The sequence below is a fragment of the Bos taurus genome, chromosome 3, assembly GCF_002263795.3.
Source record: "Bos taurus isolate L1 Dominette 01449 registration number 42190680 breed Hereford chromosome 3, ARS-UCD2.0, whole genome shotgun sequence".
Lineage (NCBI taxonomy): Eukaryota > Metazoa > Chordata > Mammalia > Artiodactyla > Bovidae > Bos > Bos taurus.
This window is the reverse complement of record NC_037330.1, coordinates 20,354,040-20,376,368: the sequence shown is the minus strand read 5'-3', so window position 1 is coordinate 20,376,368 and position 22,329 is coordinate 20,354,040. Positions and strand designations below refer to the sequence as shown.

Sequence of the window (22,329 nt, the reverse complement as noted above, 5' to 3'; positions counted from 1 at the left end):
TGGGTGAGTAACTCCTTTTACTCCAATCCTGGAGGAGGGGAGATCCACTTCTGGAAGATGCTTAACCCAGAGTTTCTGACATGAGTTCAGACTCCCTGCCCTTGCATCGAAGCTATCCTTGGAGGGAACCAGAAATTGCCAGGTTAGAAAGGAGGTGGAAAAGAGCCATGAGAGGGCAGAAACCTCATTAACATGTTTTCCCCTCCTTTTAAAGCCAAGTTCCCCCACAATTATAAAGTCCTTTTTATTAGTCAAAATCACAAACACCTCGATTAAAAGGATGGAATACACCACCCTCAGCAGAAAATGATACAGTTTATAGAAAACCTCCCCGCCCCCCACACACCCCAATTAAAAACTAGAAAAAAATCTGCCCTCCTTCCCTGTGATGTCATGGTAGGCTGACTCCTCCAGGAGCACTGCAACTCTGGAGTGGGCCAGCTCCCCGCAGCACCCTCCACTTCACCTTGGGGAGAGGAGGGATGCTGGTGGTCAAGGAGGTTAAAACATTAGTTCCAGTAATACCAGTTCCCAAACATGCACTTCCTTCCTTTCCCCCAAAGTCTGGGACCAAGGGGAAAGCTGGACAGTTATAAGCCCAGTCATAAGGAGCAAGTTGAGGAGGGAAAATACAGTCCCAGGAGGTTAGGAGAAGAATTCCAACATACCTCCTCCCTCCCCCCACTCAAAAAAAAAAAAAAGGCAATTTGGGGTCTTTATCACACCAAAAATAGTTCCCCTCAGACCTGAGAAAAAGACCAAGATGTCCAGTCTGGGGAGGGGGTACTGGGAAACTCAGAGCTCGTCTACCCTTGAACCTCCATTGACTTCATCTCCACGGCAATGGCTAAACTAGGTCCCTTTTCTTGGCCACCTGCACTGTCCAGAACTGGAGATGGAGAAATACAGGGCGAGGAGATCAGGAGGGCACCCCAGGCCCAGGGGTCCCCCCCAAGGTTCCCTCAGTCCTCGGGTGGGATGCGCAGGGCAGAATACACCATCACCCGACTGTCCTCCTGCCGTCGGCCTGCAGAGGGGAAGGGGGGTGAGTCTTGGGCAGGGTGAGGGCAGAGCACTGACACATGGGGAGTCCTGGACAACACGGGGAAAGGGGAGTCCCCAGATGGTGGGGACAAGTGCAGATTCAAACCCGCCAGTCACTGACTGGCTGAACCCAGACTGCTTCTGGTAAAGCCTAGAGACTAAAGGTCACACACGAGTGGACAAAGCAAGACCCTGAAGGTGGTGGAACAGACCGACGAGGAGACAGAGAATGCTGGGCAATGGACCGGGCTGGGGCTGGGCTCAGTCATGGGCAGTGGGCAGGCAGGTGGGATCTGTCAGGCGATCGGTCCAGGTAGTCAGTCCTTACACGAGAGACTGCGCTGGATACTTCGGAAGGACCCTCCAGCTGTGATGAAGGCCCAGAGCCCCATGGAAATAGTGACTGCATAGATGGGCAGCAGGCTGGCCTCATACCAGGGGTTCAGGAATGTCTGGTGATGGGGGAAGAATAGAAAAGAAGTTAGATTCTCCCTCTAATCCCTATATTCCCATTGTGCCTTTGACCCAAATCTCCCTAGAGATCTCCCTCAAATCCCCCAGTCCTTCAGAGCACCAGTAAGTATCTTGTGATGTTCAACTCTCCCAAAGATTTCTGCTATTCCTGCTCACCTCAGGCCATCTGCATTATGGTTTGATTAATTCATTCAAAGTCCTCCCCAGAGAATCCCCAGAGCAGGATATACAATTGATGCTGAGCTGAGAGATGTCTCAAGACTCACCTTTCTGCCTCTTCTCAAGACAGATTTTTAAATGTTAAGAAGTGAGGATGTATTTCCCCTCCATCCCACTCACCATTAAGTTCTTTTCTCTCTAACTCAGGCCCCTGTCCCCAACTCACCAGTCCTGATGTCAGTAGGTGACTCCCAACCACCAGGCCCAAAGCCCAGTACCGTCTCCTCTCACAGGCATCAAAGAACACAACTCCCCAAAAGGTATGGAGCAGGATAATGGCTGCTGTCAGAAAGGCTGCAGGGGGGAGATGGGGATGAGATACATCCCTCGTCTTCTCCCAGCCTCCTGAGATGCTGAGCCAAAGAAGTCTCCCAGGGAGGGCCAGTAAATCAGGTCAGGGCTAAGGGATGGATGGGGCAGGACGGCAAGAAAAGAAAGTGGACCTTACCTGAAGTCAAGAAGTAATAGGGTGAGTCTCCGTGGATCCCAACCACACCTGGCCCAAGTGCATCAGCCAAAATATTGATAACAGAGAAGACACCACTGATGATACCGAAGGAAAGACCAGAAACTGGGGGGAGGGAGGGTCTCATCAATGCCAGAGATCACTACAGCCTGACTGCCAGTGATCCCTCCCCATTCTCAGGCACAAGTTCCCCCCCACCTTCTCTCCCTCCAGGCAACCTATCCTTGGAAGTCAGGTGTGAAGAAAAACAAGAAGCCACTTAGGACATGTGGATGTTTAGAGGCTTCCCTGGGAGAGACGAGTGTCCAACTCCCTCCTCCAGTCCTTCTCCCTTGGCTCACCATAGGCCATCTGGCGGATGGAGATGGGTGATCTTCCGTCCTCACTCAGCGATGCTAACCCTTCATCTGCCTTCCTGGGGTGTGGTGGGGTGGGTGGGACAGGGGAAACATGAGGGAGGGCAGGAATCTCCTTTCCCTCTAATGTCTTCCCTTAGTGCTTCCTCGTCCAAACCACCACCCAGGGTTGCCCCATTTATAGTTCAGTCCTCTGCCCTTCTCCCCTTCAGACCATCCCATCTTCTTACTTAAGCAGCTTGTAGTAGGCAAAGCGGAACACCTCCTGTAGAAGGACGGAGACTGCAGCACCAAATATCAGAAGGCCATACTGGAGCCGGGCATCTGACCGGTCGGTCACATGGACCAAGATGAACCAGACCACAGAGGCCAGGAGCAGGGAGACCAGCCAGAAAAATGCCCTAAGGAAAGACAAGGGCAATCAGACAAGCAAGGGTAGAGGGCATCCTGAGAAATCAAAGAGGGAAACCAATCAAGGCTGCAGCATAAAAAGCGGAACTTAGACTTCCGGATGGCCAGGGAGACAAGGAGGAGATAGGATAGGTGTCTCCACCAAGGGAGTTTGTAGGGATCTGAATGCAGGGGAAGGCTTAGAAATCTGATTAAAGGGTCTGCAGAGCTATGAAAGCCAGAGTGTAGGAGCACAAGAGGGCGAGGTATCCATTCCTGGATACTCCCGTAGGGACGGGTGAGGTCAGCACAGCCCCTTCACTAGTCTTGGCCCTGGGCCTCCTCTGACGTCGCCAGGAGGAGTATAGGAGGAATCTGTGCGATCCCTGCAAGGCGGAAACCAACTGCGGGAAAGGGCAAATCAATCAGATCCCTTCCCAATCTTCACCTCCAACTTGTCTCCCCCTACTAAGGCTTCCCTTGGAGCGTCCCAGGTGGCTCAGTGGTAAAGAATCCGCCTGCTAATGCAGCAGACTCAGGAGACGCGGTTTCCATCCCTGCGTAGGGAAGATCCCTGAAGTAGTATCTTCAGTACGGCAACCCACTCCAGTATTCTCGCCTGGAAAAATCTCATGAACAGAAGAGCCTGGCGGGCTACAGTCCATAGGGTCGCAAAAGAATCGGACACCACTGAGCAGGAGCAAGACTCAGGTTCCCAGGCTCGCCCCAGGTCCTCAAGCTCCTTTCGGATCTCACTCTTCGGCGTCCTTCCGCGTCTCCCCAACCCCCTAACTTACCCGGCGACCAAGATAATGACGCGAAGCGGGTCTCCAGCCACAGTGATCAAGAAAAGCGCAAAGGCCGGGCCGAAAGCGACGAAAGTGCATCCAAAAAACACTGCGGCCCCCATGGCTGGGCAGCTGGGGGGGGGGGGGGGTGGAGACCCGGCCAAGAGAGGGGAAGGGGAGGAGCACGCCAGCTAGGGTGTCTGGGTGGGGTGGCGACGCGACCCCGTGAGGGGCGCGGTGCAATGTCACCCCCGGACCCCCAGGAAGGCGGGGATACCGAAACCCCAGACACAAGTCCGCGCGACTTCCTCTACGGAAGCCGAGGAGGGAACAAACCCCTTTGCAGCCTCATGGCCACCTCCCATCTAATCCCCACCCCCTGGAGGCCAATGGAGGGAGAATCCGTAGGGGCGGAGCTGCGGAGGTGGGGCGTGGCTTCACGACCTGCTGGGAGTTGTAGTCCAGGTTTCCTTGCCCTGGACCTCGGACCTGGGAGTGGCTCCTGCCGGTTAAAGCAGTGGGCTGGGCCCGGCCCAGGTTCCTTGGTTCGGTTCGGTTCGGCCTTGGTCGCTGTTTCCTTTCGTTATTTTATGGGGCAGAGTGGTAGCACTCCTACCTTTTCTTGAAGACCTGCAGAGGGGGAAGATCCTGTTAGAAACTAAAGAACAAATACAAAGAAATCACAGGATAGAGGATGCCGGGAGATAGGGACGGGTATTGTTCTTACTTGAATGAGAGGAAATGAGCTGGAGATACTGCCCAAGAAATGAAGGTTACACTTAATAGTAGGTGCGCTTTGAACAGGCTAGTGTAGGAAACATACAATACAGTGTCGCTAATGAAGCTTTCATCTGTAATGACAAGCGAATAAGAAAGAAGTTTAAAAGAAGCCTGGATAGCAATGTTAGGTAGGTTAGAGGGGATTTTGAGTTAGAATTGGGAGTTAAAGCTGTTTGTAAAAAGCAATTATAGCTGTGGAGTTGAAGGAAAACTATCTCCCTCCCCCCAACACCACCAAAGTTACTCAGTTCCTTTTATGTCATACTTCCTCTATTTATTTTCTGAAAATGAACATCAGTGGTGTCTTTTCCTCAGACTGGGGGAAGGGAAGGCAGAAGGGATGCCTTTTAGAGAGAAAGAAAGTTAAAATGTAAGAGGGTACTGTAACTTCATAGCAGGGTTAGTCCTTAGAGAGGATGTTTTGGCAAAAGAGTGCCAGGATGGGAAGATGAGGGAAACTAGAACATTGCTTTTGAGAAAGTTATCAAAGTACCCCCAAAATACTATAAAAATTGTTCAAAGAGAGCCAGCCTTCCTTTCTTTCTGGAAATGATTTATGGCAATGCATAGATGTATATCCACATAAGAGTTTTACATTTTTTTCTAGAAAATTCTGGAAAGGAGCCAAAGGAGTAGATTATATAGAATTATATGAGAACAAACCATGCAAATCTGCCCCCAATAAGGTTGAGAGGGTGGGAGCATCCTGGTTGGTACTCAAGACTCTATATTGTCTTGCTTCTGAGCATAGCAATCCAGAAGAGATGCGGATAAGACATCATTTCTCCTCTGAGCTGTTATCACAGCATCTTCTGACTTAGGAACAGGCGCCAAACCTATCTTGTTCATTAGTGTTTCCACGGAGACTTGCATAGTGCCTAGCTCATAGTAGATGTTGAATAGATGTTTATTAACTCCCTTAAAAAAAATTCTTTATTTCCTTGCCTCTGAACCCTGAATTGCCTGTCAGACTAGGCCTAGCACACTGTGCCCAGCAATTTGTCACTAAATGTTTCTACACTGAATGGAATGAAAATAGGAACTATAAAAGCAGAGAGAAGAATAAGATGAACTCCACCCCTGTAGGCTAGGAGGAAGGGAACACACCAAATGACTGAAAGGGGAGAAGAGGTGTGGCATATACCTCAGGGAAAGAGTACCTGCTTCCTCCCTTCTCCCATCCTGTGTGCAGAAACTTGAGAAAGGGGTGAGTTGAGGTCAGTACTTAGCAGAGAGGAAGGAACTAGTCTTGACTGAAAGTTGTTTTTTTTTTTTTTTTAAATCAGAATCGATGCAGCAGGTGCTTGTAGAGTCGGATGGTGATGTTGACACTGCTCCCATACTTCGTAGTCTGAGATAAGCAGGGATAGGGAATTGTTCTCACTCTAGAAAAAATGCTTATTCCTTCCGCAGAATATTTTGACTGTGAAGAAAGAGACTGTGATGAAGCCTCAGAAAGAAGGGCAGTTCTGGAGAGGATAGTCAGGGACAGTGAGAGGGAGAGTGAGCTTTTTGTGAGGACTGGGAATAAGGAAGGAAAGTAGGGGAGAGGGGAAATTTCAAGGTAAGCTGGGTTTTTTGTTGTTGGTTGGTTTGTGTGTTTTGTTTTTCAGAAAGTGGCAGCAGGTGGCCTGATTGGATCTGGTCTAGGGCCAGGGAGTCTCAGTGAACATGTTCCCGTCAAAATTCACTCTGTCTCTCTAATCTGGGCCGCTGTGACTGAGAACTGTACCGGTAGTAGCTGATGGCCTAGCCAGGCAGCAAGTGGGCGGGAATTCCCCCCGTGGGAGAAGAGTTGCTGCAGCTCCTTCGCTGCTTTGGGGGAGGGCAGAAGGCGGGGTAAGTTTGGTGGGAAACGCTGCAATTTCCTTTTTACAAGGAGCTAGAGCAGAATCCAGAATGGATGTCCTCTTTGTAGCCATTCTTGCTGTGCCACTCATCCTGGGTAAGTTCATATCTCTCCCTGGGCTTTTGAGCCAGGTCTTCTAACCATAAATGGGGAGAAACCATAAATGGTGGGAGAAAAGCAAATGAGAGGGCAGGAGGTGCAGTTCAGTAAGGAGGGATAACACTCTTCCATCGGAGTTAGATGTCAGGGGCAGAGGGAGGACCTGGAAATTAGAGACAGGAAACGGGGAGGAGAGCAGAGTCCTGTCAAAGAAGAGACAGCTGGTGCGGATGGAGCCCCAGACATGGGGAGGTTCTAACAAGAGTGAACTCAGCTCGCCATCATCACAGACTTCAGTGAGATGAGAAGGACTAAAGTGAGAGTGGACTGAGGCGGACTCCTTGAAGGTGGAGCAGTCTGAAACTATCGAGGGAAGCCAGGGTATCTTCTTTGCCAGAGAGCTGGAGAAAAAGCCTTGTATTAGTAAAGACCCAGGAGGGCTGACCTTTAGAATACTGAGTACGGGCTGCCTTCAGTGACAGGGTCCCAGAAGTAGCTTGGCTTCTTCCCTGCTTTGTTCCCAGTCTTCCAGGTGCTCTCATTGTTTCCTTTTCCTCCAGACTGTTGTGTCACTGCTTGGGGTTAAGAGAGCGAATTCAAGGAGTTTAGAAAAGATTAGCAGGAGGCCTAGAATTCCTGACCCAGTCCTGTCAAAGCCACATATTTTTAATCCTGGGAAGGAAGAAAAACTAAGGCAGATGGTTCATTTAGTCCGTCTGACTCATTCGAAGAAAGCGGGTGTTAACTGTGTTGTTCAGAGATATCCTGGAAGTTAGCATTGAAAGGAGAACCAACGCCCAAGTCCAAAAGCCTAAGGCCGTGTGTATTAGTTAATTGTGAGGAATACTGCTAAGAGGAGATCGCTCACAAATACAGTAGGTCTGGAGCATAATACTGAGAAGTAGATTTGGAGGTCTTAATTTCTGGTGTCTCCCTGCTTCCTACGTTTTTAAGGCTTCGTTTGGGTTCCAGTATGTGAAGGGACCCATTTTCAGTTCTGGGGATTCCCGGGTTGAAAGGGCACAGAGTAACAGGCCTTGTCAGCATTAAGGAGCCCGGAAGACTGAGAAGAGTTTAGAGATACAGAGGCAGGGAGATAAAAGAGGGGATGCAGAGACAAAGAATACTGACAGAGCTGAGGTCAGCGTCTGGTGTCTGTGTTGCTAAGGCTTTCCAGATGCCTCTTGACCTCTAGTCCTTGTCCTAGGACAAGAATATGAGGATGGAGAAGAACTGGAAGAGGATGAATATTATCAGGTGATCTATTATTACACAATCACCCCCAGCTATGGTGAGTACATATAAGGTTCTGATCCTTCACAGGCTGGAGAGAGGTTTGGGAGCTACTCAGTTCAGAGACTCTGACTTTTCCTTTTGCAATGGCATAACTAGATCAGAGAGAAATTTGGCCCTGAGCAAAAGCCATCAAACTCATGATGTTATTTCTCAGACTGGTGATCCTTTAGAAACAAATCTGTGCATGATTTTAGATATCAGGTTGAAAATATAAATGCATACACATTCACAAACATTTTTAACATTAGAGTTTGTTGTGTGCATCTGCTTAGTCGCTCAGTCCTGTCCGACTCTTTGCGACCCCATGGACTTTAGCCGATCAGGCTCCTCTGTCCATGGAATTTTCCAGGCAAGAATACTAGACCTGGTTGTCATATCCTACGCCAGGGTATCCTCCTGTCCCAGGGATCAACCCAAATCTCTGCATCCCCTGCATTGGCAGGCGGATTCTTTACCACTCTGTCATCTGGGAAGCCCTTAAAGTTTGTGGAATTATATTATACCGGTTAATTTTATAACTTGAGCAAACTGAAGTATTTCTTCCTCTTCTCTTTTCTGGATCTAGTGCTACCTTTCTGATTTGTAACTAATTTTTTTTCTCCTTCCCAGATGAGTTTGGTGTGAACTTCACTGTTGATTACTCTATGTTTGAGTCAGAGAACACAGTGGTGAGTGACATCTACATGATCCTCTAGGAGGATCAGGATAGGTAGCAGTTAAAAAGAAACTAGACATTGTTGAAATGTGAATAATGAACAGGAATAAAAACTAGTTAGGTGAAGCGAAACTAGGTAGTGAATCTGAAACAAATATGTTAACCACAGCTGGGAATGAAGCCAGAATGCAGTAGGTTTGCTAAGACACTGAAAGGGAGGAACAGTCCTCGAGTCAAGGGAGTTGGTGAATGGGGTGGGTACATAATCCATGCAAACATGAAGTAGGAAAAATCCCTGAGTGTAAGTCTTGGATGAGGGGTTGGAGGGAAGAAGAGGTGGTGAAGTAAAAAAGAAATCTAAATAGAGAATCTATGAGGATGTTGAACGGAGGCAATGATAACTCTGTTTCCTAATCCTACGGAGGGCAGAACAGGTTGGATGAGAAGGTGGAAGCATCAGAGACTACCATTAGTTACGAAACAGACCGCGCTGACCATCAGAAGCCTGTAATAGAGAAACCAGTGACAATGGAACCAGTGAGTGGATTGGGGATAAGGGGGGGAGGGAGACAGACATCCCTTACCCTGGATGGATCCCCAGACTGGTGACGTGGAGCAGAGGGAAGCTTTGGTGGATGGGGGAACCAAATAACTAGTACTACAATGCACGTGTTCATCTCAGATTGGCCATCATTTCTTTCACGGAGATTTAATACTAACCTTGTATACAGAACACAGGGAAGAGTTGGTGCAGTTAAATTTCAGTTGAATAGTGTTTAATGTGTTTATATACAAATACAGAGTCTAGTGCTCTGTCATGTCCAACTCTTTGAGGTTTTGTGGTCTGTAGCCCACCAGGCTCCTCTGTCCATGGAATTTTCCAGGCAAGAAATACTGGAGTGGGTTGCCATTTTCTTCTCCAGGGATCTTCCCCACCCAGGGACTGAACCTCTGTCTTTTGTGTCTCCTGCACTGGCAGTCAGATTCTTTACCACTTGGCCACCATGTTTTTGTAACCTATGTGTAAAGCTGCTAAGGATGTTGCTGCTAATGAAAAATAAATCTATGATGTTATGGTCCTCAAAGTATTCATAAAACTTTATGAAACATTTGGAACAAAATGGAAAGGTTTTTAACAGTGTTAAATTGCATACAAATTTGACAGCATACAACAAACAATTGCTTTAGGCGGTGGAAGGAGAGAGATTAGTACAGGTTGAAGTTGTCTGGAAGACTCTCAGAAGATGACTGTGCTTGAGATACTTCTTTGAAGAATAGGTGAGCTTTTGATTGGCAGTAAGTTATAAAAGGTTGAAAGCAATTCGGAAGAAGAATAGTTCTTCCAAGAGTGAAAGAGCTGCACAGACAAGGAGGATGGAACAAGAAGGGTATATTTAGTGGTTGAGGTATGACTGAAGGAGATGGTATATGAAAAGGAACAATAGGAAATTAACAAATAAAATGTTCAAGGATACATGTATTTGCTTGGTAATTTCACATATGGGAACACAGGGCCAAATTACAGAGTCTGAAGTGTCAAGGTAAATTTCAGACTTATAAACAATAGGGGGCCTAGTATGTTCTCCCAAGTGCTAAATGCACCATGAAAGTGGTATTTTTGAAAAATGATTTATCTGGTCGTATGAAGGATTCAATGGACTGGAGAGAAATTAATGAGATTTGCATCCATTAAAGGTCTGGATAAGGGAAGTGGCATTTTGTTTGTTTGTTTGTTTATTCTTGGCTGTGCTGAGTCTTCAGGGCTTCTCCTTGCAGTGGCTTCCCTTGTTGCGGAGCACAGGCTCTAGGGCAAGCAGGCTTCAGTAGTTGCAGCTCCTGGGCTCCTGAACACAGGCTCAATTGTTGTGGCCCACAGGCTTAGTTGCTCCAAGGCATGTGGGATCTTCCCGGATCAGGTATCGAACCCATGTCTCCTGCATTGACAGGTGGATTCTTTGCCACTGAGCCATCAGGAAAACCCCAGAAGTGGCATTTTTAATGGAGCAAAGAAAAATAAACACTTTGAAGAAAATGCCTTGCTTCAATGATAATTTCATATGGGCAATAAATAAGGGAGAAGGAAATGGCAACCCACTCCAGTATTCTTGCCTGGAGAATCCCAGGGATGGGGGAGCCTGGTGGGCTGCTGTCTATGGGGTCGCACAGAGTCGGACATGACTGAAGCGACTTAGCAGCAGCAGCAGCAAAATAACTTGAGTTTTAAAAATAACTTTAAGTTTTAAATATGGGCATCTCAGAAAATGGTTGACTGAAATGGGAACTGTGATCAGAGATCACAGTGATCAGAGTAATTTAGGGGGGAGTTATAAATTTGGTATTGGCCAAGTTGAATTTATGGTCACAGCCTATGCTGCTGCCTATGCTCCAGCTCTAAGTGCAAAGTTATGAATGCAGACAAGCTCAGTAGATCCAGTATTTACAGAATACGGAAAGGCCAATGACTGTGCCTTTAGTTAGTAGGAGAGGAATCAACCAAGGAAAAGGAAACAAATTGATTGGAGAGGTAGGTAGATAGCCAGATTTGTATTATCGAGTCTAGAAGAGAAAGTTTAATATAGTCAGTCAAAAGCTACCAATAAGTCAAGAAGGAGGTCATCGATAACCACAGAGAAAGCAGTTTCAATTGAGTGGTTGTACCAAAAGCTACTTTCTGTGGCATTAGAGAGGAAATATATTGTGAGGAAGTGGAGGGAGAGGATAGACCAACTAGCTGAGAAATCTGGTAATGAAAAAAGAAACAGATGACTTCCTTGAAAGTCCAACAGCTAAGACTCTATGCTTCCAATGCAGGGGTATGGGTTCAATCCAGGCTGGGGAACTAAGATCCCCCATGCCATGAGGTGTGGCCAAAGAGAGAAAGAGAGGAGCAACAACTAGAAAGGGCCACAGAACCAATGCAGTCTGAATACAGTTGTACATAGATGGGAGGAATCGGTAGGAATGGAAAGCTGATGACTGACAAGGACAGATAAATATTTTAAAGTATATAGTAGGCTCCCTTTTGGAGAAGGAAACGGCAACCCACTCCAGTATTCTTGCCTGAAGAATCCTGTGGACAGAGGAGCCTGGTGGGCTGCCATCTATGGGGTCGCACAGAGTCGGACACGACTGAAGCAACTTAGCATGCATGCATGCATGCATTGGAGAAGGAAATGGCAACCCACTCCAGTATTCTTGCCTGGAGAATCCCAGGGATGGGGGAGCCTGGTGGGCTGCTGTCTATGGGGTCGCACAGAGTCGGACACAACTGAAGCGACTTGGCAGCAGCAGGCTCCCTTTAGATTGTAAACTGTGAGGGTAGGACCAATGTCTTAATCATATTATCCCCCTATGTGGGCTTCCCCAGTGGCTCAGCAGTGAAGAATCTGCCTGCAAAGCAAGAGCCACAGGAGACCCAGGCTCGATCCCTGGGACAGGAAGATCCCCTGCAGAAGGGCACAGCAACCCATTCCAATATTCTTGCCTGCAAAATCCCATGGACAGAAGAGCCTGGTGGGCTACAGTTCATATGGTCTTAGAGACCCAACTGAAGTGACTTAGCACACATGGCACCTGTGCCTGAACCTGGTGCCTCAGACAGTAAAGAATCTGCCTGCAATGCAGGAGACCCAGGTTCAACCCCTGGGTCAGGAAGATCCCATGGAGAAGGGAATGATTATCCACTCCATTATTCTTGAAAATTCCATGAACAGAGGAGCTTGGTGGGCTGTAGTCGATGGGGTTGCATAGTCGGACACTACTGAGTGACTAATACGGCACCTAGCACGGTGACTAGCACAGTCATGTACATAGGTTAAGAAACAAAAAACATGTCACTGAATTGAGTCAGGCCTCCCTAGTATGGTCAGGAATGACTGAAAGGCACAGGGGAAAGGACTTCTTATAGTGATGGGGAGGAGGGCTGGATCTTTCTCTAAGCTCAGAGGAAAGAAGACAGAGGTTGGCATAAAGACATGGTTATCTTTCCAGAGTGGGAACTGGGTGGTGGGAAGGATGATACTAGCCTCCTATGAGGGGATGTCTGTATTTTAGCAGAGTCCAGATCTGAATGACGCTGTATCCGGTCTGCAGAGTCCTGGTCCACTCCTCCTGTCCTGGGCCCTCATTCAGGGGGTGATGTATTTCCTGTAAAAGGTAAGAGTGCAGCCACTGGCCTTGGGGGAGTTTTGAAGTTTTACCAGTATCTCCAGCTAGTGTTCCCAGCCTGGTCAATTCTCAGCTGCTTAAAGGAAGAGGGATCACATTTAGAAAAAGCTTATCTAACTTTAAGGAGGTTTAGGAGATGTTAAGGCAAAGGCCTTTGTAATAAGAGTCATTACTTTTTCTGAACTGGGATGATTTCAGGACCTCCTACAGCAGAAGCAGGTAGAAGGGACAAGAAACTTCTCCAGGTTTCCAGTCTGCCTTGAGGAATCAGAGCTGGTTTCGGCCTGGACTGGTTTAAGGTTCTGCAGGTGCCAGAGGGCAAAATGAGAGGGGCCCTGCAACGTGACAGAGTTGAGAGGCTGAAGTTCAGAAGCAGGGGCAGGAAAGGAAGGAATTTAAGTTGGTAACCACAATAAGAGGCATGAAGAAGTTTAGCAGAAGGAAGGAATGAAGGAGGGAGACACATCTAATAGATGTCATGAGGAAATCTAGCTCAAAATATAAAATCCGGGCAGTTTCCATAGAGGTGGGAGATCCTGGAAGGTTTCCTGAGTCCCCTGACCCTGATTTTCCACAAACCGCCTCCTCTCCCGATTTTTTTTTTTTAGGAGAAGGAAGACTCGTTGATGGGGATTTGGGAAGAGGAGAGTAGAAGATTAAATAAATAAATGAAGTAATCTGGTTACTCTCTACTCCTTTATGAGGGCCAGTTCTAAAGCTACAACACTGAAGAGAGCACCAGGATATGTGGGAAGGATGGATTAGAGATGGAGCTCAGTTCAGCCGCTCATTCACGTCGGACTCTTTGCGACCCCATGAATCACAGCACTCCAGGCCTCCCTGTCCATCACCAACTCCTGGAGTTCACTCAAACTCTTGTCCATCGAGTCAGTGATGCCATCCAGCGACCTCATCCTCTGTCGTCCCCTTCTCCTCCTGCCCCCAATCCCTCCCAGCATCAGGGTCTTTTCCAGTGAGTCAACTCTTCGCATGAGGTGGCCAAAGTACTGGAGTTTCAGCTTTAGCATCATTCCTTCCAGTGAACACCCAGGACTGGTCTCCTTTAGGATGGACTGGTTGGATCTCCTTGCAGTCCAAGGGACTCTCAAGAGTCTTCTCCAACACCACAGTTCAAAAGCATCAATTCTTCGGTGCTCAGCTTTCTTCACAGTCCAACTCTCACATCCATACATGACCACGGGAAAAACCATAGCCTTGACTAGACGGACCTTTGTTGGCAAAGTAATGTCTCTGCTTTTCAATATGCTGTCTAGGTTGGTCATAACTTTCTTCCAAGGAGTAAGTGCCTTTTAATTTCATGGCTGCAGTCACCATCTGCGGAGTTAGGTGACAGTAGACTTAAGAGGGAATTATTATGACCTTGGGGAGGGGGGTGGAACTTAAATTTTGGGAAGAACAGAGAAAAGCACCCACAAACAGGTTTATTCACAGCCTATAATTCCCTCTAATTCTACCGTTTTACCTTATCATATACAGGATTGAAACAATATGCTTGGAGAAAGTTGAAGTAGAACCCTTTTATCCTTTTCATAAAATAAGCACTGCTGTTAAACATAAACCATCAAAAGCTACTTAGAACAGATTTTAAAAATTCACACCCTTTTCTACTTACTTTCCCCACCCCTACCCCCTGCCCTCCGCCTCTAAATATGTACCTTTTTCAGTTAGTAATTAGGGCATGCAAGGACAAACTTTAAATTTTTTTTTCCCCCCTTTATCCTTGCGACCCTAATCAGAACTAGGCTGCCCCCTTGTGGTCTCTTCAATGTTACAGCTTTAATCAGCCCACAGTCCCTGAGTCCCCGTCCCCTTCTCTCCACAGTGCTCTCAATACTGCAAGGGGCGTTCCCTGGTTGCTTAGTGGTTAGAACTCCCGAGCTTTCACTGCTGTTGCCCGGGTTCAGCCCCTGGTTGGGGAACTGAGATCCTGCAAGCCTCCCGGTGGTGCAGCAAAGAAAAAAAAAAAAACCTGCAAGGGGCAGTGAATAGTAAACTCCAGACTTTGCCACCCTCCCTTCTTCAAATCTTCTCTAGAGGACCAATGAAGAAACTAAAGCTGAACAAAGGCATAATCTAGGAAATCAGAGACCTACCCGCCTCCCCATTCCTTGTGCTAAGTAAAATAGAATTAAGGGCACAGGGCCTGAGGAACCCGGGTAGAAGTCAGGAACAACCCGACTGGGCTTTGACCTCTAGATTGATGGCGGGCTGGCATCTGAGCTGGTAACGTGCGTGGCGGGTTATATAAGGAAAGGGCTGGAGGAGCCGCCCCAGTGGGAGCCGGGGAGAGGACGCGGTGTTCTCGGCAGAAGTCCCCACCCTCCTCACCCAACAGGGCAGGAGGCACCCAACTTGTAGGATAAGGAGGAGGAGGGGAGAGTGAAACAGAGACCGGGGAGTCACGAGGGCTGGGCCACGGAGAGCGGAGGGGGGAGGGGGGAGGAGGAGGATACACAGTGGCACACGTCCATGTTCTCACACACGTTGCAGACGCAAGTCGCTGACGGGTTCCACGTGCTGCACTTGTAAGCGGAGGCGCTGAAAAAGCGGGGACAGGGGTCGGTTACCAAGGAAGAACCAAGAGTCCCACACGGCAAGGCTCACATCTCAGATCACACTACTAGTCTGCACACTCCAGCCGCGCGGCTGCAGCACACCACCATCCTATTTAAGGCCACGGGCTCCGCCCTTTTTCTCCCCTCCCTTCTTTTCCACTCTTTTTCCATCCTCCTCCTTTTCTCATCACCGGGTCCTCCTTGCTAGCCGCATGTAGGGGCGGAGCACAGAATACTTACCATCCAACCAATCGTCCCCTGAGAGCCGCTTTATTGGCCGAACCCCTGTAAGCTGTAGCAAATGGGATGTGAACGTCAATAACGAGAGTCACGTGTCACCGGCTACACAACCAATGAGGGTGCGAGGTCTGTGTAAGCAGGGGGAAGGCACGTGCGGAGCTGCACGTGTCCTGGAGGGGGAAGGGGCGGGACCCAGTGGGAGGGAGCCGGAGGTGGGTAGCAGAGACTCGAGAGTCTGAGTAGGAGCTGCACACAGCCTGAACTGAACCAACTGACACAGGTGAGGAGACTCTGACGCCAGGGAGCGATCCGCGCGGGAGGATCAGACCCGGTGGGAGTGGGCTTAGGGACTCGTTGCAGATATTGGTATTGCAAGGATTCGCATCACGTGGCAGGTGCGACTGGAAGTGGTCCGGCGCAGGGATGGCGATCAGAAAGGTTGGGAAGAGGCGGGAGTTTCCTACAGGGTCCCTAGGTGGGTTCAAGTGCAGCAGATTTCCGGCTTGCTGGTGGTGTGAGCTCAGGTAGAGAGGCTCGCTACGGGGTCAGGATGAGACCAGAAAAGCGAACCGGAGAAAGGGGTCATATCATGTCATTTACTCTGAACTGAGGGAAGAAAGAACAGCCTGTGTCAGGCTAAGAGCTGCTCCGCAGAGGGCACAAAGGCAATCCAGGTTCTTAGTGGAGAGGGGGAGGTAGGGAAGATGACTTTTTCTATTGTGCCCGAGACAGGATAAATATTGGGAAGGGAGAGAAGAGATGTTATTATCGTATACAGTACACCCTACTCTCTCAGTCCATTTCCCAATCCTCAGATTCTGGTTTCAGACTCCCTCGCTTTGCTCTTCAGTTGCAGGTCCCGATCTTTGGGTACTCCGGGAGCTGCTCTCCAGACCCTGCTTCTGAACCTATGGATTCTCCATCTAGCGTTTCTTCCTATTCTTCCTACTCTCTTTCGTCCTCTTTTTCCACCTCCCCAGTGAACAGTGACTTTGGCTCCCCCTCCGATAGTGAGGGGGAGGACAAGTGGGCTCCTGGCCCCAAGCCAGACTCTGTTGGGCAGAAGGAAGGTTCTCGGCCCAGCCCTGGTCCTATCCGCTGCAGGCAACGACCCAAGGTTTCCAGTAACCAACATGTAGCATCTCACTCGGAACAGCGGGGCTTGGCTTCTTCTATGTCAGGATCTGGGATCAAAAGATCAAGAGATGGTGAACTGGAGACCTGTATAAACATCCAGGGTTGTACCACAGAAGGAGACCTGCTCTTTGCTCAGAAGGTAAGAGAAAGCTGGGAAAAGGAGATGGGACCAGAGTGGCTTAGTATTCATTTGGTTGATAAGGACCCCACAAGGAGAGTATTGGCTCCCAGGGATGGAAAAATAAGTACTGGTGTGGGCAATTCTTGGTCTTCTCATACCATTTGTCCTATTTTCCTACAGTGTAAAGAGCTCCAAGGATTCATACCCCCTCTCACAGACCTACTGAAGGGGCTGAAGATGGGTCGATTTGAGAGAGGTAATTATCTGATTAGTTGCATTCATTTGAGGTAGGCTCATATCTGTCTCTGTCTCCACATGTGTTTTAAATGTGTATTTCTCATAAATCTTTGGGGCCTAGATGATTCCGGTTTGCTCCTGTGACAATTTACTTAGGTGAATCGATTTTAACTCCCTTCTGTCTTTCCTTGCGCTCACTAAATTCTTGAATCTCAATCCTTGATCTCATCTTCTCTCTCCTAACCCCAGGATTGAGCACTTTCCAGCAGAGTGTGGCAATGGACAGGATCCAGCGTATCTTAGGAGTTTTGAAGAAGCCACAGATGGGGTAAGTCCCCTTCTTTTCTCTTCTTCATAAAGTGCTATTTCCAATCCTGTTCTGTGGCTTTTTTCACACCTAATGGCCTTTTTTTTAACTTTCCCTCACAGAGAACGTTATCTAGGAACTCTGTTACAGGTGGAAGGAATGTTAAAGACTTGGTTTCCTCATATAGCTGCTCAGAAATCATCATTGGGTAGTAGCAGGAACCAGCTGACCAAGGTGAGAACTTATTATCGGAGGAAAAGTTGGGGAAATAACCAAAGAAATGACGTGTACATACAGAAAGGGGCTCCCGCTCCCATTTTCTTCTGGGTCTTTTCATCTTTTCAATAAGTTTCTTTTCAAGGAAGAGAATGCCTAGATTCCTTCATAGTCTGATTTCTAGATGTTTTTTGGCTCTATTTTGTTTGGGTCATTTCTAAGAACTCTATGGAGTTTAACCCCATACCGTGTCTTGTAGCTTATCTGCTTTCTGTATAGATAACAGAAGACTTTTTACCTGGCCAAATGAATCATGCAGAAAGATTCCACAGCTTGTCTATGAAAATCTTTTCTCCTCTGCTGCTTCTAAGCTGCTTTTCCTCTCCTTTTTACTCCTACCGAAGGATCCTTGTATCCCTCTGGAAGCATGGGTATTGAGGAATGATCGCAGTTCTTAAGGAACTCAACACAGAAAATTAGAACTTAAAATACAAAAATTGGAAAATGATGATTCCAATTAAAAACTTTAGAAAGACGTTCTAAAATGAATTTGTTTATAAAGAGTGGAAATTTGTGAGACTGTTAGTTTTATTTTGTATACATCTGAATTGTTGTTTAGTTGCTAAGTCATGTCCGGACTGTAGCCGGCCAAGCTCCTCTGTCCATGGGTTTCCCAGCCAAGAATACTAGAGTCGGTTGCCATTTCCTTCTCCAGGGCATCTTCCCAACCCAGGGATCAAACCTGCATCTCCTGCATTGGCAGGCGGATTCTCTACCACTGAGCCACCAGGGAAGCCCTTAAATGTCTGAATAGCCAGTGCTATATAGTATGTGGTATATATAGTAGGGCTTCAAAAATTTGGTTACTAAAACTTTTACTTAATCATGGTCTGGCAGGAAATTATCTATTGCATAAAGCAAGGTATGTTAGCATTACAGAGTTCCCAAGGAAACCAAGATTTAAGCATCCAGGTGGAAGTAATCTGAAAGCTTTCTCACATAATTTTTTCTCTTTTCTTCCCTCTCCCTAGTATTTTCCAAGCCACCACAGTTATCCAGCTGCTTCCTCTCCTGCACCTTCCATGGAAAAGATGGACCAGACACAGCTAGGACAGCTAGTATTAAAACCAAAGCAGCCTTGGCACCTCACCGAATGGCCAGCTATGAACCTCACTTGGATCCACACTACTCCAATTTGCAATCCCCCTCTCAGTTCCCCAGGTACCATCTCCTTTAGCCATGGTCCTTTAGGCACTGGAACCAGCATTGGTGTCATCCTTTTCCTCCAGCATGGAGTACAGCCCTTGACTCACTCAGCCCCAATCACTCCAGTTCCATCTACGACAGCATCTCCTGTCATCCCTGGTAATCATCAGAAACTATCTGCAGAGGGGTCTCATTATTACAATTTTCCAGTAACTCTGCCATCAAACTGTAGCTGTGCCCTTTCCCCTCTTGGTCTACCTGCCTCGACCAGAGAGAGGACCACAGGACACCTGGAACAGATGAGAGGCCATCCTGCAGTTGCTCCTGCTGTCCATCCTCTCGACCCCTAATCCAGGACCTGAGACTGTAGTTTCTAATTTGTGTAAATATATGTCTCTCTCTCTTTTTTTTTACTTTTAATGTGTGCATTTGTGTTGAAGAAAGAGAAATCCTTTATGATTAAATACATTTTATACCTAAAGAGTTTACTCACTGGGGGAAATTGAAACCTTTTGCCTCAACCTTTTTTCCTCTGACCTGCAGAAAAGAAAGGGGAGGGAAATGTTTGTGAACCCAAGCTCCACCAAATTAGAGGTCTGGATGGGACAATATTATGTCCTGCGGGAGAGGAAAAGGGACTCTCTGCTGCTAAGTTCCTAGGAAACACCTTTGGGACAGTTAGGGGTTCAAAGCTGGGTCTGTTTTTTCATTCAGGCTCAGAGACTAGTACCTTTCCCTTTGTGTGTCTCATGCTTGTAACCTTCCAGCTGGTCCAGACTAGCAGGTTCTACCACTCAGGGGTAGCTCTTTGCTTCACTGGGAGCTGTTGATTCTTGTGGATAAATGCATAATGTAATGTACTGCTGTCAGGAAAGGGACACCAAAGCCAGAACAGCCACCGTGGTTGCTAGTTTTGAAGAGGAAGGGATGCCTTAGAACTGTCAGAATGGTGAGTCCTCTCAGATGCTGGGCCTAATCATTATTCAAAAGCTTCAGCTGCTAAATGTATGTTACCCAGTGTCATCAGACCACAAAAGTGAAGTCTGTGAATTTACTTACCTCTGCTCTTCTCCATGTATTGTTCTTTCTGATCTATCCCAGTTTCCATCACAACCATGTCCTCTCCCAGCCTTAGCGATGTATCAGGCTACCTTGTCATTTTACTTATATTGCATATTGGCTGCGTAGCATATTTCCCATAGCTAATTGTACATCTTTCACCTGTTTCTCAACTCTGTTCTCAGTAGATTATTGTCTCCTTTTATTTCAGACAACATGCTCTCTCTTCTAAGGCAAACTGCTCCAGTTGTGCTTTTGATTACCTTTCACCTCTGGAATTTCTGCTGAATCACTTGTCCCTTCTTTACTTTGCAACTTCCGATTGTTATTGATTTGTTTATGCTTTCTTCCCTCCTGCAAGTATGATCAGGTACCCTCTTCGTGAAAATATCTCTTGACTCTACTTGCCCTCTTTCCCGTCTTTTTTCTCTAATTCTTTTTATTTATGTATGTATTTATTTAGCTGCACCAGGTCTTATTTGTGGCACCTGGGATCTTCATTGCGTAGGCTTAGTTGCCCCGCAGCCTGTGGGATCTTTGTTCCCCAACCAGGGATCGAATCTGTGGCCCCTGCATTGAAAGGTGGATTCTTAGCCACTGGACCACCAGTGGCTAAGGGGAAGTCCCTTTTCTTTATTCTTTAATCCTTGACAGAGTAGTCTAATCATACTCTTTCTGACTCCTTCCTATCACATAATCCTTAAATCTTACAGCCTAGCCTCCACCGCACCCTCTTAGTCACTAATGATCTTACAGAATTTGAGTATCATAAAGTAGCTTCCACCCAATCAATAGCTAAATCCAGGGGCTTTACAAAGGCTAGGTACTCAGTGCTCTCAGAGTGCTCTTCTCCCTTGGATCCCATGTCAGCACACTATCCTAATTCTCCTCTTACCTATCTGGCAACAACTTCTATATCTCGTAATAGCCTCACTTCTGCCCACTCCAGAGTATGGGTGTTCCCTTAGGCTCAATCCTTGGCTCTTTAACTATGTTCTTTCACTTCAAGCTTTCATCTTCTTCATGGCTCTAATTATTACCTCAACTTAGAAGACTTCTGAAGCTTCCTCTCCAGTCTCAATCTTTCCCATGAGATGACATACTGAATGTATACATTTCTGCTGGACAGTTTCATTTACTCATTACTAATACTTAAAACTTATTAAACGTTTCAGCATTTTAGAGCCAAGAGGGTGACATGAGAGTGTGATTAGTCTATTCAGTTGTGTCCTAATCTTTTCGACCCTGTGGACTGTAGCCTGCCAGGCTCCTCTGCCCATGGGATTCTCCAAGAAAGAATACTGGAGTGAGTTCCCATTTCTTCCTCCAGAGGATCTTCCCAATCCAGGGACCAACCCGTGTCTGCTGTATTGGCAGGCAGATTCTTTACCTCTGAGCCATCAGAGAAGCCCCAAGAAGGTATTATTTGTAATTTTATAAATGAGGACACTTAGGTAGCTTGTGTAAGACAAAACAATGTGTCATACAGGACTCTTGTTTTCCAGTCTGATGCCTTTTCTAGTGTTGACCAATCAAATTAGTGTTCTTCCTGTTCTGCCTTTTTACAGCCTCTTTTTCTTCTGTTAATGCTGCCTATAGTACCATCTTTTTTCTAGATAACTAGGTTTAAAAGTTGGTGCTATTTAGTCACCAAATCCTTTTTATTCTATATTTGGAATGGCTCTTAAAATCTGTTTCTTCCTTTCCATTCCATCACCACCTCTTTGGTCTAAAACTTGGCTATAGCAATAGCTTCTCTTACCTCTAATCCCTTCTCACTTAAAAACAGATTAATTTTCCTGAAACAATGCTTTGCATGTCATTTCCTATTCAATGGCTCTCTGATATTTTGAGAAGAAAATCCAAAGCAAAGTCAAGGCCTCTGTTTCTCTCTCTGCTCCCATGCATGATCCGTCTGTTCTACGCTGTTTTGTTGTTGCTTGCTCCCAGAAACTGTAAGCCTTTTTGCCTCTAAACTCTTGTTCATGCCACTCACCTTGCCCAGCCTTTCTGCCCTCTGTTAACTAAGCCCTCCGCTTCTTTCAGTGACTAACTCAAGTCCTCTCAATTGTTTGCCCCATTAAACACGATCTATATGCTTAGGCTTTGGCCCTTTACTCCATCAAATGAAAGGAGGTATATAAACTGCCTAGTATTTGGTATCTAATTTGGTATCTAATACCCTGATATAAGATTCTCAAAAACACTACTTTTCCTCTTCCTTTCTTTCAAAATATTTTTCCGTGTTATCCCTTTTGATTCCCATGACAAATTATGTGTGATTGAAGGCACATATTAGTTCAATTTTACAGATGAGGGAACAGACTGAGTTTAAATAAGTGGTCAGCAAAGCAAGATACATGCTTTGTGGGCCACACATCTTGCTGGAACTACCCAGCGCTGTCATTGTAGCCCAAACAGTCATACCTAATATATAAACACACAGCAGAACTGTGTTCCAATAAGTTTTTTTTTTAATTTTTGATTCATTTTTTTTTGGCTGTCAGTCTTCGTTGATGTGAGCAGGTTTCTCTAGTTGAGGCAAGTGGGGCTTGCTCTTCATTGCAGTACACAGCCTTCTCGTGGTGGCTTCTCTTGTTGGGGAACATGGGCTCTAAGTGCTCAGGCTCAGTAGTTGTGGCACATG

At 46.9% G+C, this 22,329-nt stretch overlaps 3 protein-coding genes across 5 annotated transcripts; 2 read left to right on the top strand and 1 right to left on the bottom strand.

Moving 5' to 3' along the window:
- Positions 1–225: 225 nt before the first annotated feature.
- Positions 226–4,069, bottom strand: APH1A (aph-1 homolog A, gamma-secretase subunit). 2 transcript variants are annotated; one of them, XM_010803040.4, is made up of 7 exons: positions 3,747–4,069; positions 2,790–2,960; positions 2,545–2,618; positions 2,186–2,308; positions 1,904–2,031; positions 1,373–1,496; positions 231–1,027 (listed from the first exon to the last, which is right to left on the bottom strand). In XM_010803040.4, exons 1-7 carry the CDS (start codon positions 3,857–3,859, stop codon positions 963–965), a joined length of 798 nt encoding a protein of 265 aa, XP_010801342.1. In that variant the 5' UTR covers positions 3,860–4,069; the 3' UTR covers positions 231–962.
- A 2,326-nt stretch (positions 4,070–6,395) lies between these two features.
- C3H1orf54 (chromosome 3 C1orf54 homolog) lies at positions 6,396–13,260 on the top strand. The gene is made up of 6 exons (NM_001076346.1): positions 6,396–6,462; positions 7,673–7,756; positions 8,371–8,429; positions 8,846–8,953; positions 12,470–12,571; positions 13,192–13,260. The coding sequence occupies exons 1-5, from the start codon at positions 6,417–6,419 to the stop codon at positions 12,566–12,568; spliced, it is 396 nt and encodes a 131-aa protein (NP_001069814.1). The 5' UTR covers positions 6,396–6,416; the 3' UTR covers positions 12,569–12,571; positions 13,192–13,260.
- A 2,357-nt stretch (positions 13,261–15,617) lies between these two features.
- On the top strand, positions 15,618–19,104 carry CIART (circadian associated repressor of transcription). 2 transcript variants are annotated; one of them, XM_010803085.4, is made up of 6 exons: positions 15,618–15,679; positions 16,504–16,675; positions 16,838–16,913; positions 17,144–17,222; positions 17,324–17,435; positions 18,449–19,104. In XM_010803085.4, exons 2-6 carry the CDS (start codon positions 16,574–16,576, stop codon positions 18,971–18,973), a joined length of 894 nt encoding a protein of 297 aa, XP_010801387.1. In that variant the 5' UTR covers positions 15,618–15,679; positions 16,504–16,573; the 3' UTR covers positions 18,974–19,104. The 2 variants fall into 2 exon arrangements, with proteins under 2 accessions (XP_010801387.1, XP_010801386.1); XM_010803084.4 differs by having other exon boundaries at positions 16,250–16,675.
- Positions 19,105–22,329: the final 3,225 nt, after the last annotated feature.